The sequence below is a fragment of the Nycticebus coucang genome, chromosome 24 (genome assembly GCF_027406575.1).
Source record: "Nycticebus coucang isolate mNycCou1 chromosome 24, mNycCou1.pri, whole genome shotgun sequence".
Lineage (NCBI taxonomy): Eukaryota > Metazoa > Chordata > Mammalia > Primates > Lorisidae > Nycticebus > Nycticebus coucang.
Genome location: NC_069803.1, coordinates 30679852 through 30695912, shown reverse-complemented (window position 1 = coordinate 30695912; position 16061 = coordinate 30679852). Strand labels below are relative to the sequence as shown.

The 16061-nt window shown below is 43.7% G+C and overlaps 1 protein-coding gene across 3 annotated transcripts in view; it reads right to left on the bottom strand.

Annotated features, from left to right (window-relative positions):
• Nucleotides 1–7654: 7654 nt before the first annotated feature.
• The window catches only part of KAT6A (lysine acetyltransferase 6A), a 102227-nt gene continuing 93820 nt past the window's right edge, over nt 7655–16061 (bottom strand). For all 3 annotated transcript variants that reach the window (XM_053578300.1, XM_053578303.1, XM_053578302.1), the window contains 2 exons: nt 14976–15294; nt 7655–12950 (listed from right to left, as the gene is read on the bottom strand). In XM_053578300.1, coding sequence (XP_053434275.1) covers nt 10291–12950; nt 14976–15294 — 2979 coding nt within the window. In that variant the 3' untranslated portion in view covers nt 7655–10290. The remainder of the gene's footprint in view (nt 12951–14975; nt 15295–16061) is intronic.

Here is a 16061-nt window from a genome sequence, read left to right as displayed (position 1 = left end):
TTGATAATATTCACCAGGACATTATAAGGATATTAAAGCACTTGAACTCCATTTATCTCCTCTTATATGAATTGCCGTCTTATAGTTCATCGTATGTCTGCATGTGCCTGTAGATACAGTTATTTACATTTATCCATATATTTTTTCGCATTAGAAAAGTAATCAATGTTTTGGCCCAATGGATAGATCATAGGAGAAAAAAAATCATGTCTTCTCAACAGATGCAGAAAAAGCAGTTGATTAAATTCAATATCCTTTCCTGGTAAAAACTGGATATTGGCTGGACCTTCCTCCATTGGATTAAGGGTGTGCCTGCTCTTATAACTTCTTCTCCACATGTTCTGAAGTCTGAACATGAGTCTGCTGTGAGACCAGAAAAATAAAAAAGCACATATAGATTGGGAAGATAAATTTTACAGGTGATATAATTATATAGGCAGACACCCAAAAGAATTTGTAAGTAAATGAATTACTAAGTGAGTTTAACAAGATTACTGGGTACAAAGTCAAAACACAAAAATCACTTGCATTTCGTTATTGTCAAAAAAAAAGCAAAAATTGTTTTTTGTAAGTTAACATTTTTAAATAATTTCAAAACTATCAAATACCCGAGAATAAAGGTAACAAAGTGCAGAAACTCTATGCAGAACTCAATAAAAATTATTGATAGAAATTAAGAAGTGCTAAATGCAGAGATACACCATGTCCAATGAATGGAAGAATCAACATTGTTACGATGTCAGTTTTTTTTTTGTAGAGACAGAGCCTCACTTTATCACTCTGGGTAGAGTGCCGTGGCGTCACAGCTCACAGCAACCTCCAACTCCTGGGCTTAGGTGATTCTCTTGCCTCAGCCTCCCGAGTAGTTGAGTCTACAGGCACCCACCACAATGCCCAGCTAATGATGTCAGTTTTCACCAAATTGATTTTTAGGATAAATTCAACTACAATAAAATGCCAATAGAATTGTTTAAAAATCTAATAAGTTAATTTTAAAGATACATTGACGTGCAAAAATCTTAGAGGGGTCAATCACTTCTGAACATGAAAAACAACTTGGGAGGATTTGCTTTACTTAATATGAAGATTTATTTTAAAGCTAAAGTTATTAAGAAGGGATAGACATATAATGAAACTGAACAGTCCAGAAATAGACTGATGGACTCTTGCTCCAGAGCAGGGGAGAAGGAATCAGTTTGTTAGAACTGTGTACTCATCTGGGGGAGAATGAAACTGGCCACCTGTCTCATACCATGAACAAAAGTCAACTCAACTCTCAGTGTGTTATAGACTTAACTATGTAAAAAGAGCTTCTGCCATGAGTGGCACACATGGGGCAACTCGGCTGCTCTTTGTTTTGGAGGGTTTCTTTTTTGAGACAGAGTCTCCCTTTGTTGCCCTGGGTAGAGTGCCATAGTGTCATAGCTCACAGCAACCTCAAACTCCTGGGCTCAAGTGATCCTCCTGCCTCAGTCTCCCGAGTAGCTGGGACTACAGGCACCTGGCACAACACCTGGCTAGTTTTCAGAGATGGGGTTTCTCTCTGGCTCAGGCTGGTCTCGAACCCATGAGGCGATCCGCCCACCTGGGCCTCCCAGAGTGCCGGGGTTATAGGCGTGAGCCACCACACCGGCCCTTTGTTCTTTGTGCAGAATCCACACCAATGCTTAACTCTGTAAGCAAGACAACAAAACTACTCTACAAAAAGTATGACTAGGGGCGGCGCCTGTGGCTCAGTCGGTAGGGTGCCGGCCCCATATACCGAGGGTGGTGGGTTCGGACCCGGCCCCGGCCAAACTGCAACCAAAAAATAGCCGGGCGTTGTGGTGGGCGCCTGTAGTCCCAGCTACTCGGGAGGCTGAGGCAGGAGAATCGCTTAAGCCCAGGAGTTGGAGGTTGCTGTGAGCTGTGTGTGGCCACGGCACTCTACCGAGGGCCATAAAGTGAGACTCTGTCTCTACAAAAAAAAGTATGACTATAATCTCAGAGTGGGGGAAAGATTTCTCAATCTGGGCAGAGAAAGCATTACCCATAAAGGAAAACACTATGGGGCTTCAACATATTGAGGACTCATGTTCCTCGGGAGAGTCTATTGAAGGGGAGGTTTCAGAGTAGAAGCCACGTGTGATACATGTAACTGGCAAGAGCTTCTTATTGGAAATATATAGGGTACTGCCACAAATCAATAAGAAAAAGACGAAGACCTGGACAAACGGTTCAGGGAAGAGGAACTTCAAATAGCCAGGGAGCATGTGAAAAGGCACTCACCCTCGGTAGTAATCAGGAAAACGCAGAAGAAAATCAGGGAGATTCTGTTCTCCACGCACTAGGTTGGCAGAGATTAAAATACTGGAGAAAATCGATTATTGAAGAGAATGCAGAGGACCAGGCACCCCCGTACATGGCTGACAGGAACGGCTACTTTGGCAAACTGGCGTTATCCAGGGCAGCACCTGCCCCGTCACCCACAGCTCACCTTTCAGGGACATACCTAGGAGAAAGATCTTCGATTGTGCTCCAGAAGCTCCGTGCGGCTGAACACCATTTGTAATAACACAAACTGGAACCTAAGTATCTGTCACCTTTAGAATGTATAAACACACTTTTGTAGTCATTTAATAACAGTGAAAATAAACGAACTACATCATCAACCGACATAAATGAATCTCACAAACATGTTGTGGGAAGCCAGATGCAAAGATTCCAAGTACGTGATCCCATTTTTTCTTTTTTTTGTAGTTTTTGGCCGGGGCCAGGTTTGAACCTGCCACCTCCAGTATATGGGGCCAGTGCCCTACTCCTTTGAGCCACAGGTGCCACCCCATGATTCCATTTCAATGAAGTTCAAAGCCAGACAAAATGGAGCAAGGATGTTTAAGAATGCCCACGTAGGAGCTGGGCATGTTGGCTCATGCCTGTAATCCCATCACTTTGAGAGGCTGAGGCAGAAGGATAGCTTCAGGCCAGGGGTTCAAGACCAGCCTGGGCAACATAGTGAGACCTCCATCTCTACAAAAATTAGAAAACTTAGCCAGGCTTGGTGGTGCAGTGTTTGTAGTCCAGGTGCTTGGAGGCTGAGCCAAGAGGATCCCTTGAGCCTGGGAGCTGGAGGCTGCAGTGAGCTGCAATGATGTCCCTGCACTCCAGCCTGGGTGACAGAGGGACAGTCTGTCTCAAAACAAACAAAAATGCACACCTAGTAATAAAATGTAAGAAAAACAAAATCTTTAACTCGTAAGTCTGGATGGAGATTATCTTTGATTGGGAGGGATGGGGTACTCCAAGCCGGGGTGGACAGCTACTGTTGAGCTGCTGTTCCATTTGGGGGCCTGATTTATTCTTGCAGAGGCATCCACTTTATACAAATTCATGCAGCCTATACATGTTTTATGGACTCTTCTGTATATGCTTTCTTTTCAGCTTAAAGAAAGCCGTAGGGGAACCAGGTCCCTTTTACTCTCTGGCCATTCTCATGGTTTCCTGTGATGGCTGAAGCTGCAGAGGAAGGCGGCTGAGCCTGGAGCACTGAAGACTGAGCTGCCCCCACAGAGAGGGGTTGTGCCTGCCGGGAGCCCACTGCCACCCACCCCAGGGAGGGGCTCAGCTCCATGGCCATGGCTGGTTTGTTTTCCTTTGTTCCTTTAATATCGTAAAGTCACTTTCTTGGGCATTTAAAATTGTTTTTGCAATAGTCTGTGTTATTCAGATTCAAAGCTTTCCATCAAGAACGCTTTGAGCCTGTCAAGTGAGAAGTCCTAGTCAATTCTTATTATTTTCTTTAAAGAGGTGCTCAATCCTCTTTGAAATCATGTAATTACCTTAAAACTTTCATCACTGTCATCTTGTCTATATATTTTCATTTTCAATATATATCTCTGCCTCCTTGTCAATATATATTTTCATTTTCTCTGGAAAACCGATCAGATTCAATCATTTTGACCATTATTGACTAAAACTGCTTGATTAGCTGTTTTTTTAATTAAATTAATTTTTATTAAAAATACTAGATCAATTATACTTGTTGTACATGAGGCAGGCCTCAGTCCTAGCAAAGAAATTATGAATGTTTCTCTTTACTTTGTTTGCAATAGACTTTATTTTGTTGTTGTTGTTGTTGCAGTTTGGCCAGGGCTGGGTTCGATCCCACCACCCTCGTTGTATGGGGCCGGCACCCTACTCACTGAGCCACAGGCACTGCTCTTAGACTTTCAAGTTAGGATATCAATGAAAAGGCTTTGTAGGAAATTTTTTAAAATATAAGATTCTGGGGCTCAAAAAACTCTCAATATAAGTAACGTGAGAGGTGACCTGAGTGGCTCAATTGTTCCAACATGAAGCAGATGCCAGTTTTTCAAGGCCTATTGATAGAAACTCCAGTTAGCTGGCCAGCCCCTGCAGAGTGCTTACTCTACTCACAGGTGACAGGCTTCCCTCAGCTCCTCCGGCGTCTCACCATTTGCTTGTCTTTGTACATGTATAAAATAAAATGAACACATCAGTTCGGCACCTGTAGCTCAGTGGTTAGGGCGCCAGCCACATGCACCCAGGCTGGTGGGTTCGAACCCATCCTGGGCCTGCTAAACAACCAATGACAGCAGTGGTGGACATCTGTAGTCCCAGCTACTGTGTGGCTGAAGCAAGAGAATCACTTAAACCCAAGAGTTTGAGGTTGCTGTGAGCTGTGATGCCACAGCACTCTACCAAAGGGTGACGTAGTGAGACTCTATCTCAAAAATAAAACAACAAAAAAACGGACTCATCATTCCAGAAAATATTTAATACTTCTTTTTTGAATATGGCTTTCAGAAATGTCTATTTAGCCGAGTTAAATGTTAGAACCTTTTTGTCCTTGAAGAGAATGTAAGAAAACAATTCCCTATGAGTGTCTCTGTCTAGTGTTTTAAGAGATCTCAAAACCTAACATCCGTCATAACCCTGGGTTTTCCTTATTTCAGGCAGAGATTACAGCTGCCTCCTCTTTGAAGCTTTATTGAACCTGGGTAACAGCGCTTAAGCTCTCTGTCAGTGCAGCAAGGAATCTCCATTAAGCCCAATTTGTAGCTGTCACTCTGGAAAGAAAACCCAAAGGCCTGGGTTACATTACATAACCATACCAACTTACATAACAAACCATCCTTTCCCTTAACATTTATTAAAAATGAGTTGTTTTGGTTCTGGGGATTGGAGTCTTTTAATTAAATGACCATGTTCAAAAAATCCAGACATTTACTAGCATTAAAAGTGTTACTCTAAATGATCTTTTTTTTTTTTTTTGAGACAGGGCCTCAAGCTGTCCCCCTGGGTAGAGTGCCGTAGCATCATAGCTCACAGCAACCTCAAACTCCTGGGCTTAAGCGATTCTCCTGCCTCAATCTCCCAAGTAGCTGGGACCCAGGTGCCCACCACAACACCCAGCTATTTTTTGGTTGTAGTTGTCATTGTTGTTTGGCAGGCCAGGGCTGGATTCGAACCTACCAGTTCTGGTGCATATGGCTGGCGCCTTAGCCGCTTGAGCCACAAGTGCCGAGCCTCTAAATGATCTTTTGTTTACAGAAATGTTCACTTGATTTTGGACTTTTTGAAGGTCACGTCAAGTATAAGCAGCAAAGCTCTTCCCCCGCCCACCCAACCCCCCACCTGTCAGCATGAGCCTTGTGTGAGTTTTGCCAACAAGGGTCATTATTTTTTGTTTCTCCTTTCATGATTCCTTTCAATTAGCATCACCACTGACTTGTATCTTGTACATTATGAAAAGACTGCAGGAAGAAATATGGTAGAAGTCGCCTCACACTGCCCAAGCTGTAATTTGGAGAATCTGAAATAACTTTCACGTAAACAGCTAGAATTATCAGCCTGATAAGGTGTCCAGTGAATAAGAATTATCAGCCTGATAAGGTGTTCAGTGAATAAAAATTATCAGCCTGATACGTGCTTCAGTAAAGCAGTGGTTCTCAACCTGTGGGTCGCGACCCTTTGGACTGTATTAAAGGTCCGCGGCATTAGGAAGGTTGAGAACCACTGCTCTAAAGAATGTGATTCCTGTGCTCTAGTTACTCACGTCTGACAACAGACACTGACACGGACAGGCCAGGCTTCTCAGCAATGTACACATTCTTGAGTGGGACACTCCCCACTCACATCTACTCCCCTGATGCAGTGCGGACCAGAGAGTGGACAGTCTAAGAAGTGGGAGCACTGTCCCTCCTCAGAGGAGCTCGTTCTTGAGTTGCTATGCATGGGGTTTACAATTAATTCAAATTATACTTAATGTAACATAGTGGGGTGTTGACACTTAAAAAAGTCTTTGCTCATATATTATCTCTTTTATAGGAAAACCAGAATTCACTTAAGGCAGGTACTTGGCGGTGGCACAAGCAGTTCACTAATAACTGCACACACAGTTCAGCAACAGAGCCTGCGTCCACATCACGATCACTTGAGCAAATGAACAAATCAAGGGGCTCACACTTTCCTTTTGGAGACAAGACTATCTGCCTATTAGAACGAGTATCTATTATCGCTAACGTCCTAAATTCCTAAACTCAGTGTGAAAGGCCAGGTAAAGTGTGGAGGTTAACATTTGTGCTCGCCTCACTCCTACTGCAGAAATCAAGTTTAATTTCCTAATGCTCAATCCAGTAATCTGGAATCTGCCTTCTATCCCAAATTCTAAACGATGAGAGGCAAGCACAACTCAGAGACAGCACCAAAATGTGTCATCCATGTTCAGTATCTTATAAATTCTGGCAAAAGAAGGATGACAAATCTTTCTAGGTTACAGAGTCAGGTAAAAATTTCAGGGAAAAAAATGCTTTCCCTTAGAACCATTGTTATAAAATGATAAAACATTACTCCTTCGTTAAAAGTCTAGAACTTATTCAACTCATTTCTTCTCTTTGGTGGGTGAATTAAACTACATTTCATATGGACTTCCCTAGAAAGTATACATGAAGTTATCACACCTCTTTGGAAAAGGAAAAGCCAACTCTATTGTTGGCATTTAAACATGCACACGAACGAAAACTGAAACTTCAAAGCAAAGGCCAGGTACTTTTTTCGTGAGTATAACAAATGATGTATTTAACAAATTAATAGCTTTGGTGTTTATAGATTAATCAGAAAAATTATCTGCTCTATGATGTCTGCCAGAGTTTTCATTTTCATATGCTTTTATTTATTCACTTTATTTTAAATCAAACAAAAATTATTTGCAAGTTCCCGTGATCTTACTTGCAATACACTTTTTTTTAGGATTAGTATGAGGCTACACTGTTTGCGTCTGTTAGGTAAAGTCTGAGCTGTGGTTGAGTTCTTCACTCAGGAGGTGTGCCATGCACCCCTAGATTGTGCCCGTCACGTGGGAGCCCCCGAGCCCCCCTACTCCTTGTGAACTTGTGTTCTCCTCTCGTGGGAAAGGCCATGAACTTGTATCTGCCATAATAATAAAGAGGAGGGGCGGCACCTGTGGCTCAAAGGAGTAGGGTGCTAGTCCCATATGCTGGAGGTGGTGGGTTCAAATCCAGTCCCGGCCAAAAAACTGCAAAAAAGATAATAATAATAAAATAATAATTAAAAAGAGGAACATGAAAAGGCCTGAGGAAGAACTGAAGAATTTGAAATATTTGGGAGAAAAATTCCACATGCAAGACAGACATCCAAAATGGCTCAACATAATTTATTTTTTTTTATGTTAAAATGTACAGAGTTCTTTTGAAAGTACTTGCTAGAAAGGGGGGAAAAAAAGATATTACATACAAGTAGAGGAAGGGCGGCCCACCGGCCCAGGAGCACATGATGTGGAGAAGTACAAAGGCATCGAGGCGCCCCTTCCCCTTAGCTTACAAGTCACCAGGAACAAAGTACAAAGGTTACAAAACAGGAAAAGCAAATATAGACAGACAGGGATAGACTTAGCTTCATTTGTACATGCGGCTTTTAGAGGCATCTGGAGCTCTAGTCACACACTCTAGAGATCTCTTTAAAGAGAATTTTTATCTTTCTTAAAATAGTTTTTAATATTCTACAACAAAGATAAAAAATTTTAAAGATGGAATGAAATGAAAAAGCTCTTATTTTAAAAGGCATCAAAGTCACTAACAGTGAGGTTTTAAATTTCTTTTTTAGAAGATTACCCAAGTTATCTTGCTAAAAATACATTTTTTTTTAAACAGAAGTGAAAAAATGACAGGTACCAATATTATTGTGTTGGATAATTTCTTTTATAATATAGAAAAGAACATTTTTTTCTACAATAGTTCTACAGTCACAAAGAGGTTTGTGGAAAAGGGAGCTGCCCGATTGAATTTTTTTTTTTTTTTTTTAAAGAAACAAATAAAACCAAACACAACAACCGCAAACCAACAGAAACTGAATTCACGGCCCTCATTCCAACAGCTTCTCCTTTGGCCTTGACACACCTCCCTCCCGCCCCCCATCCCCACCCAACCAGGAAGCAAAGTCACAGCTGCAGCCTGCGGGGGCGTAGGGAGGGCAGCAGATGGCAGGAGCTGCAGGAGTCGACACAGAGCGAGCGACTGGGCCCTACACAGCCCGCACATGCTCAGAGTGCACAGCGGTAAGACGTGGAATCTGCCTTTTTCTATCTAACACACTCAACTGAGAAAGTCAATTAAAGTGTATAAAAAAACCAACAAACCTGTGCATTTGAAAAAATTTAAAATGCCTAATTGGTACTTTAAAAATTTATATAAAATGTACAAATGAAGGAGAGAATTTAATGCTTACAGGTATTTCTTTAAGCAGTTACTTCCCCCTTTTGGATATTTGACTGCACATACCAAGTGGTATAATAGTCTCCATCGTCTAGTGATGGAGTATAAATATAATATATATTTCTACCTGTCCCTGGACTAAGTAGTAGGAAGGGAACGGGCGACCTGGCTGCACAAGAGAAAGAGGACGCGGTTGGGGACAACACACAACCTGCTACATCCCCACTGTCCAGATTTGCCCCACTGCGCTGGTGGTCAGTCTGCCCCTCTTCTCACTGGCCACTCACAGAGAGGGGCTTGTGCGCTCTGACTCACAGGGGATGAACTCACTATCTCGACAGACAAACGAGAACTAGAGGTATGTATCATTAAGTAGCTATAAAATTCACACCGTCACCTCCCTTCTAACACAGATTCTGCGCCATCTCTTCCAACATTAACAGTGTCAAAGGTTTGTCGGGTATTTTTCAAATCACTGAAATGTACAGTCATCCACCCACACTTCACGAGGGAACACATGAGGCCAATCACTGGGGACTGCTACTTGAGTTGTGTAAGAGTCAAAGGCTCAGGAATCGAGACCCTTAGGCAGCATTTCAAAGTACATGCTAAAAACAGAGGCTGGGTGGCACATGTGCGTTATGGCTGGTTCACCCGGTGGTAAAAACCCAAGAGGTTGATTTTCCCCTTCTTGATTGTTAACAGACCATCTCTCTTCCTCCAAAGGCTGGATTAGGATTGCAAAGAGATTTCCTTTGAGATTCTGCTGTTAATTGAGACTTACAGTATTTTTTGTGTCTCTGAGTGCTAAGTGGGAATATTAAAAAAGAACAAATTATATTACACTTGATTCAAGAAAAACAAAGATTTCAAATAAGTCCATTTATAAAGAAACATTCTTGGGGAAAGGTTTCAAGAGGTGTGTGTGTGTGGATAGGGAGTGGAGGGGATTTTAAAAGGAGAAGCATTTTCCTGCCTCACTTTATTAATAATAATAATAATATTAACAATAATAATAAGTTTAAGGAGCTTGGGTTGTTCTCCATGTCCCCATCCGAGTCTCCCCTAAGTGCCTCCTGCTGGAATGAAGTAGGGAATGAAAGGTTGGGTTTGGAGGAAAGGGTCCGGTCACCCTTGAGATGTATATATAACGTTTAGAAATGACAACATTGGGAGCTGCGAACAGTGGGGGGAAACATACACTTTAAAATAAAGTAATTCACTTTTACACAAATTCTGTCCATGTGGTGTGTAAAGAAAGTAAGGCTCTTTTTAATTATGAAAAGATTTTGTGCATGTTTCCCCATCCCCAAATCCTTTTGTAGATGAGTTCTACTGTAAAATGTTCAAGATTGTGAAGAAAACCAAAACCCAGAACAAAATGAACCCAAAAAACGAGAAGATCAGGTTTTCTAAAAAATAAAATAAACCAAAGAAAAATTCCTCTAAATCTACAGCAATATTTTAACTGGAAAAAAGGTCCATTTTTCTCTGGTTTGTCAGTATAAAAGGTTCCTTTCTTTATATCTATTTAAGTCTCTGCTGCGAGTCATCTTGCTCATCTCCGCATGTAAGGGCCGTTGAGCGGCTGCTTGGGCACGCCAGCAGCGTTCATGTAGCTATGGTGGGCGGGGCCCGTGTACATGACGTTCCCGTGGGGGTTTGGCTGCATCGGCTGCTGGGTATAGGCCTGGCTCCCCATCATGCCCATCTGCATCTGCATAGGATACTGTGCTGTCTGGTTCATGTAGGCAGGGTTACTATGGTAACTGCTGTTCATCATGGGCTGTGTCATTCGATAGCTGTTCATGGCATTCAAGGTGTTCATATTCATGGAATTGACATTATAGGCAGGGGTTGGCATTAAGTTAACCCCCATGTTCATGCCACGCTGAACAGCCAATGCCCGAGGGCCAGCCTGCATGGCCACCGCCGATGGGCTGCGGCCATACAGCTGTTGCTGGTGGGCAGCCGCAGAGGGCAGTGGTGCTGACTTGGAGCGGATGGAAATGTGCCCCTTCACTGGCATCTGCCCTTGCAACCTCTGAGTGTGAGGAATGCCAATGTTGGTGGCAGACATGTTGCACTGGAGGAGAGGAGATGTGAGGTTCATGGTGGTAGATGCCAAGTTTGGGGGCGGTGTCATGGTGGCTTGTGCTTGAGGAGTCCCAGCTAATGGATGAGACGGAGCTAGCTGAGCCAGTCCTGTATTGGACAGAGAGACACTGGTTGCATAGGAAGTCACAGCAGGAGAATGGCTATAAGGCATGGCATGAGGGTCCATGATGGTGTTCGTCAGCTGCTGCAGCTTGGCTAGACTGAAGGTGGCTGACGGCTGAGAGTAGCTGCCGGCCCCAAAGTCCCCTGGAATCCTCTCATAGATACTTATGTTCCCAGTGCTTCCAGATTCTGGGATCTCCATGATCATGGGAGCCGGAGTGAAGCCGTTATTCATACTGCACTGTGACAGGGGTGGCTGCTGCTGGGGAGGGGGTGGAGGCTGGGGCTGCGGGGGCTGGGGTTGTGGGGGTTGGGGCTGCTGTTGGGGTGGCGGAGGCTGTGGCGCTGGTGGTGGCGGCTGCTGCTGCTGCTGCTGCTGCTGCTGCTGGGGCTGCGGAGGCGGTGGCTGCTGCTGGTTACTGGGAGGCCTCTCCACCACACAGCTCTGAGGTGACTTGATGCTGCAGTTGGCTGCGGGCTGGACACTGTTCTGCTGCATCACGCTGCAGCTGCTGCCCACATTTGCCATCTGCTGGGTAACCACACAGCTGCTCTGAGTGAGGCTGCTAGAGGACGACAGCCCGCCATAGGAGCAGCTGCTCTGGGAAGAGTTGTTCCCACAGATGCTGCCGCCCATGGTGGAGTCGTAGCTGCTAGGGTTCTCATAGTTCTCCGTGGTGCTCTCGATGCTGCCCAGGTCACTGAAGCCACTGTCTACCACCTGCTGCGAGTGGTCGGATACGGAAGGCACATCCATCATGGGGCTGGTCTCCAAGTTCTGCATAGAGGGTGCGGATAGGGACCCTTGCTCTGGGCTGATCTGTGTGTAGCCACTCTCAAGGGCAGGCACGTTGGGACTGCTGACAGAGCGGACCGACTGGCTGGGATGAGACTGAACAGAGGAGATGGGGCTGTTATGTTCTGAAGCATGACAGTCTTCCACCATGGACATCTGAGGGTCTTCATCAGCCTGGGTGTAGCTCTGCAGGGTCTGACACGCAGCCAGAGTTTCCTCACAGTCCTGGTAGGCGCCCTCGTGCTCGCTGCTTTCTTCTTGAGTCAAGGACTGCACTGCTTGTACGGTTTCCAGATCCAGTTCGCTATGAGGAATCTCTTCTTCCTCTTTCAACTCAATTAAGTCTTCTTTAGTGTGAGGATCTTCCTCATGATCATCCTCAGACCCTGGCATATGCTCTGAAACCACAGATGTCTCATGTGAAGGCTGCTCCTCTTCAGAATCTGGTTCTGTCTCGTCTTTGTCCTTTACGTTCTCCCTGCTGTTCTGCGCACTAGTATCTAAAAAAGGCTCCTGGCCCCCGGGCTCTTCCTTGACCTCTTCCCTGACGGGCGGCCCCCCCAGCTCCTGTGTCTCTGCTGACCCCGGGTGGCCGTCATCCTCATCGTCTGCGTCCTGGTCGTCGTTCTGGGTTGTCTCTGCAGTGCCTTCCCCTTCCTCCTCCTGCTCCTGTTCCCCCAGTTCTCGATGGTCTTCCTCTGTCTGTCTCTGCTCTCCTGCAAGGCGGGGTTTCCCTTCCTCCTCCTCCACCTCGGGCTCTTTCATTTCCGTCTCAGGACTGTTGCTGCTGTCCACTGGAGAGGCCGCTCTGACTTCACTGCCGGCTGTATCCTCTTCCTCTCCCTCTTCAACCTCCTCTGCTCCCATGGGTGTCTCCTCTTCCTTCCTTTCTTCGGATAAGGGCAAGTCTTCTTTTGATCCAGCAGCTTCTTCGCTCTCTTGAATCTTGAGTTTACGTCCAGATTTAGGAATGGAGATGAGGGGCTCAATGATGCATTCTTGAGTGGAAATGGACATGATTTTCCGGCTCAACTTAAACCCTGGTTTTCGGCCAGGTCTCTTCTTCCAGTGGATTGGTTTCCGGCTCTTGCCTTTGGGCCACCCCTTTTTCTTTTTCATAGGTGTGGATGTATCTGGCTCAAGTGGAGAATTCTTCACATCACATTTTCTCAAGAGAGATACTGGCTTTAGGATAGGAGTGTCTGTATAGGAAGGATAAAAATAATAAAAATAAGTTATAAGATCTTATGTTTTCTAGTACCCTTTTCTGAGACAGCATGTGCAACAGAAATGGTTTTATTAATCATCACTTTTATTAACTCCTAGTTATCTTCACTATAAAGTTAAGAACCTAAAGGACAAATTTAATAACATCTTCTAAAGTCACACAGTGAATTGGCAGAAAAAAAATGAAAGCTTCTTGGTGAACATTATGTTACCAGGCTCTAGCTCAGTGGTTCTCAACCTTCCTAATTGCCGCGTTGTTACAAATGGAACAAAGGGGTCGCGACCCACAGGTTGAGAACCGCTGCTCTAGCTAAACAAATTTAGTTTATCACCACCAGCTGCATAGCTCTGAAACCATCCTAAGTTTGTTTCATCATCTATAAAATGAAGATAAGCTTTATAACGATAATAAAACAGTAAGTAGTAAGTAGTGCTTTTATCAAGTTGCTCTACTGAAAGTCACAAACTTTTACTTGTGACTTGCCCCCTGTTGCTGATGTATGCCCTCTCCCTGATTTTCTTAGTTTCCTCAAGATCATGATTTCGGGTAGTGTCACAAGCCTGCTGCTCCAGGCCATGAAGAAGCCATCCTATGTGACAACTGTCCACCAAGGTTGCATCTGTATGGGGACAACTGCAAGGCATTTAGTCCTAGACAAACAAGAGGAAGTTAAAGCACCAATGATGTTTATTATAAATCTGATATTAGAATTATTTTGTCCCCATTATTTTTTAATTGTGGTAAAATATACACAAAATAAAACTTAACAATTTTAACCATTTTTAAGTGTACAGGTCAGTGGCATTAAGTACACTTACAACCCCTCTTAATATTTAAGGGATATGAACACCAAGGGAGAGCTAAAAAGGTAGTGAGGAGTAACTTGACAGTCAGCAAGGGAGACGGCTGTGTCCAAGTCAGCAGGGGCCCAGCAAGGGGACACGACTTTAGAGTGCAATGATCTAAGATGGGATGTGAGGTGCCAAAGTCACAAAATAAAATTTTTGTTTCATAGTTATATACCTCAAAATATGAGTACAACTTTGGAGAATTAGACCACAACAAAGAACTAAGTCATCTTCCCACTGTACTGAAAGTATTTATTCTGTACAAGTTTATGAGAATGGAGAAAATGCAAATTATCTACTAGACTTGAAATCAAGTGAATTTACTGTAAACAGTACAATAAAAAGCTCAACTAGTTAATCACAAAGGCTAAAGGTTTATGTACTGAGGGTGGACAACCAGACTTCTTCAAATTTACATAGCAAAGTATAAAAGTGCACTCTGAGCCCACGGAAGACAAGCACACTCAAAGCACAGGCAGTGGGAGACCTGCAAGAACTTCAGGCTGGACTGAAAGACAAGTTTTTCACTTGGCTCATCTATATGAGCCCTAAATCTAAGAGGAAATGACAACAAAGCTATTGTTACTATTTATTAAAAATCTACTACTAGCTGAGTGAGACATATCAGATCTGATTCTGGAGGAGTTCTTCACCTGACATGAAGCAGGTTACAATTTATAGGAACCTGCTCTTGCTGAAGAACTGCCTTTGACATGTGAGCAGTGCTCACCGAGTGCCTACGCTCACACTGCACACCGCGAAGAGCACCCAGCCTGGGCCAGCAGCGCACACCCAGTGCAGGGCTGTGACAGCTTCCTGACGCCAGGTCCAAGGTGGCCGTGAACCAAAGATTCGGACAAATGCTGGGAAAACTTAGGCAAAAAAGAACAGTTTCCTAACAGACACATATGTTCTGCAGAGTCAAATAAAACAGATATTTTCTGCAAAGGCTATTTTCCTCTGAGTTGAAGAGGAAACACAAAGAAATGAGAATGGATATACTTCATACAACTTTTTAGAGATTGCCAAGCCTTCCTTTTCTTACTTACTGAGTTGTATTCTTTTTTTAGCCTTTCTGCTAAAGAGTGTATCACTATTACTTCTACATTCTCACAGACCATAAACCCACAGTGAGGGTCTGGACAACGTACCATCAGCGTCATCTGAGTCTTCATCATCGTCTTCCTCCTTAGACTTCCTCTTAGAAGAGGAGTGACACCTGAGAACATCCTGTGAGGACAGACGATGGAAGTATCCTCTAGGGAAGAGTTCGCTGTCATCCTCCTCCTCCTCCTCCTCCTCTTCATCTATCTCAAATGTGGGTTCTAATCTTGGCATTGGCCTCTCAGAGTCAGAGTCTTCGAAAGGCTCATCTAACACCTCTGTGGTCTCAGAGATCGTCTCTGTGACTACACTGCTGTTGTGGTGTTTGCGCTTCCGGACTCGCCTTCTTCGGTGAAGGATTGGTTTCTATTTAATAGAGAAAGCAAGCGATTTATTTACAGAAATGAACATTATCTTTTCTATTAATAACATGAACACAATTTTAAAACCTAATAGAATTAGCACATGTAAAGTGAGGATGTTGTTTGCCAAAAGACATTTGGAACATTACTTCTAAATACTACAGTAAGATATTATGCATAAAGTATTATAGATAGAAAGATGTTAGATAATTACATCTAACTTTATTAAAAAAAAAAATAGGCAGGCATGTCCAAATAGCAGATGTTATAATTCTCTTATTAATAGTTCAAATTTAAGGGAGCTGCTCATTTCAATACTGAAATGAGCCAGGGGCTAAGAGTAAAAAACGAGTAAGAACACATCGTCTACCTCGCGGCACGACACCACTGCACAGGTTAGCAGAGCTCCCAGTGAAGCTACGTGCCGTTTTCACGAGCCGTCCCCACAGAGTTATAGGGGAACGAAAAGAGATGGAGCTGAAATGTATTTACTTGGTGCTAGTGAAGCATTTCACACGTCAAATAAATCTGTTACTGGGATTTGGCATATCTGGCACAATTTTGCACTGGGCTGACAAACATCTTAAATTATACAACCGATACCATAAAATAAGAAAGACAACACCCTAGAGATGACCGATCCAACCCCCTCATCCTGCAGGGCCAGAAAGGCTATAAGACTTCATCGAGGTCACGTGTCCACTTGTAGAAATGGCTGCAACATACAGTCCCGGTTCCTCGTGAAGTGAATTTCTTAAAAAACTCTGAAAG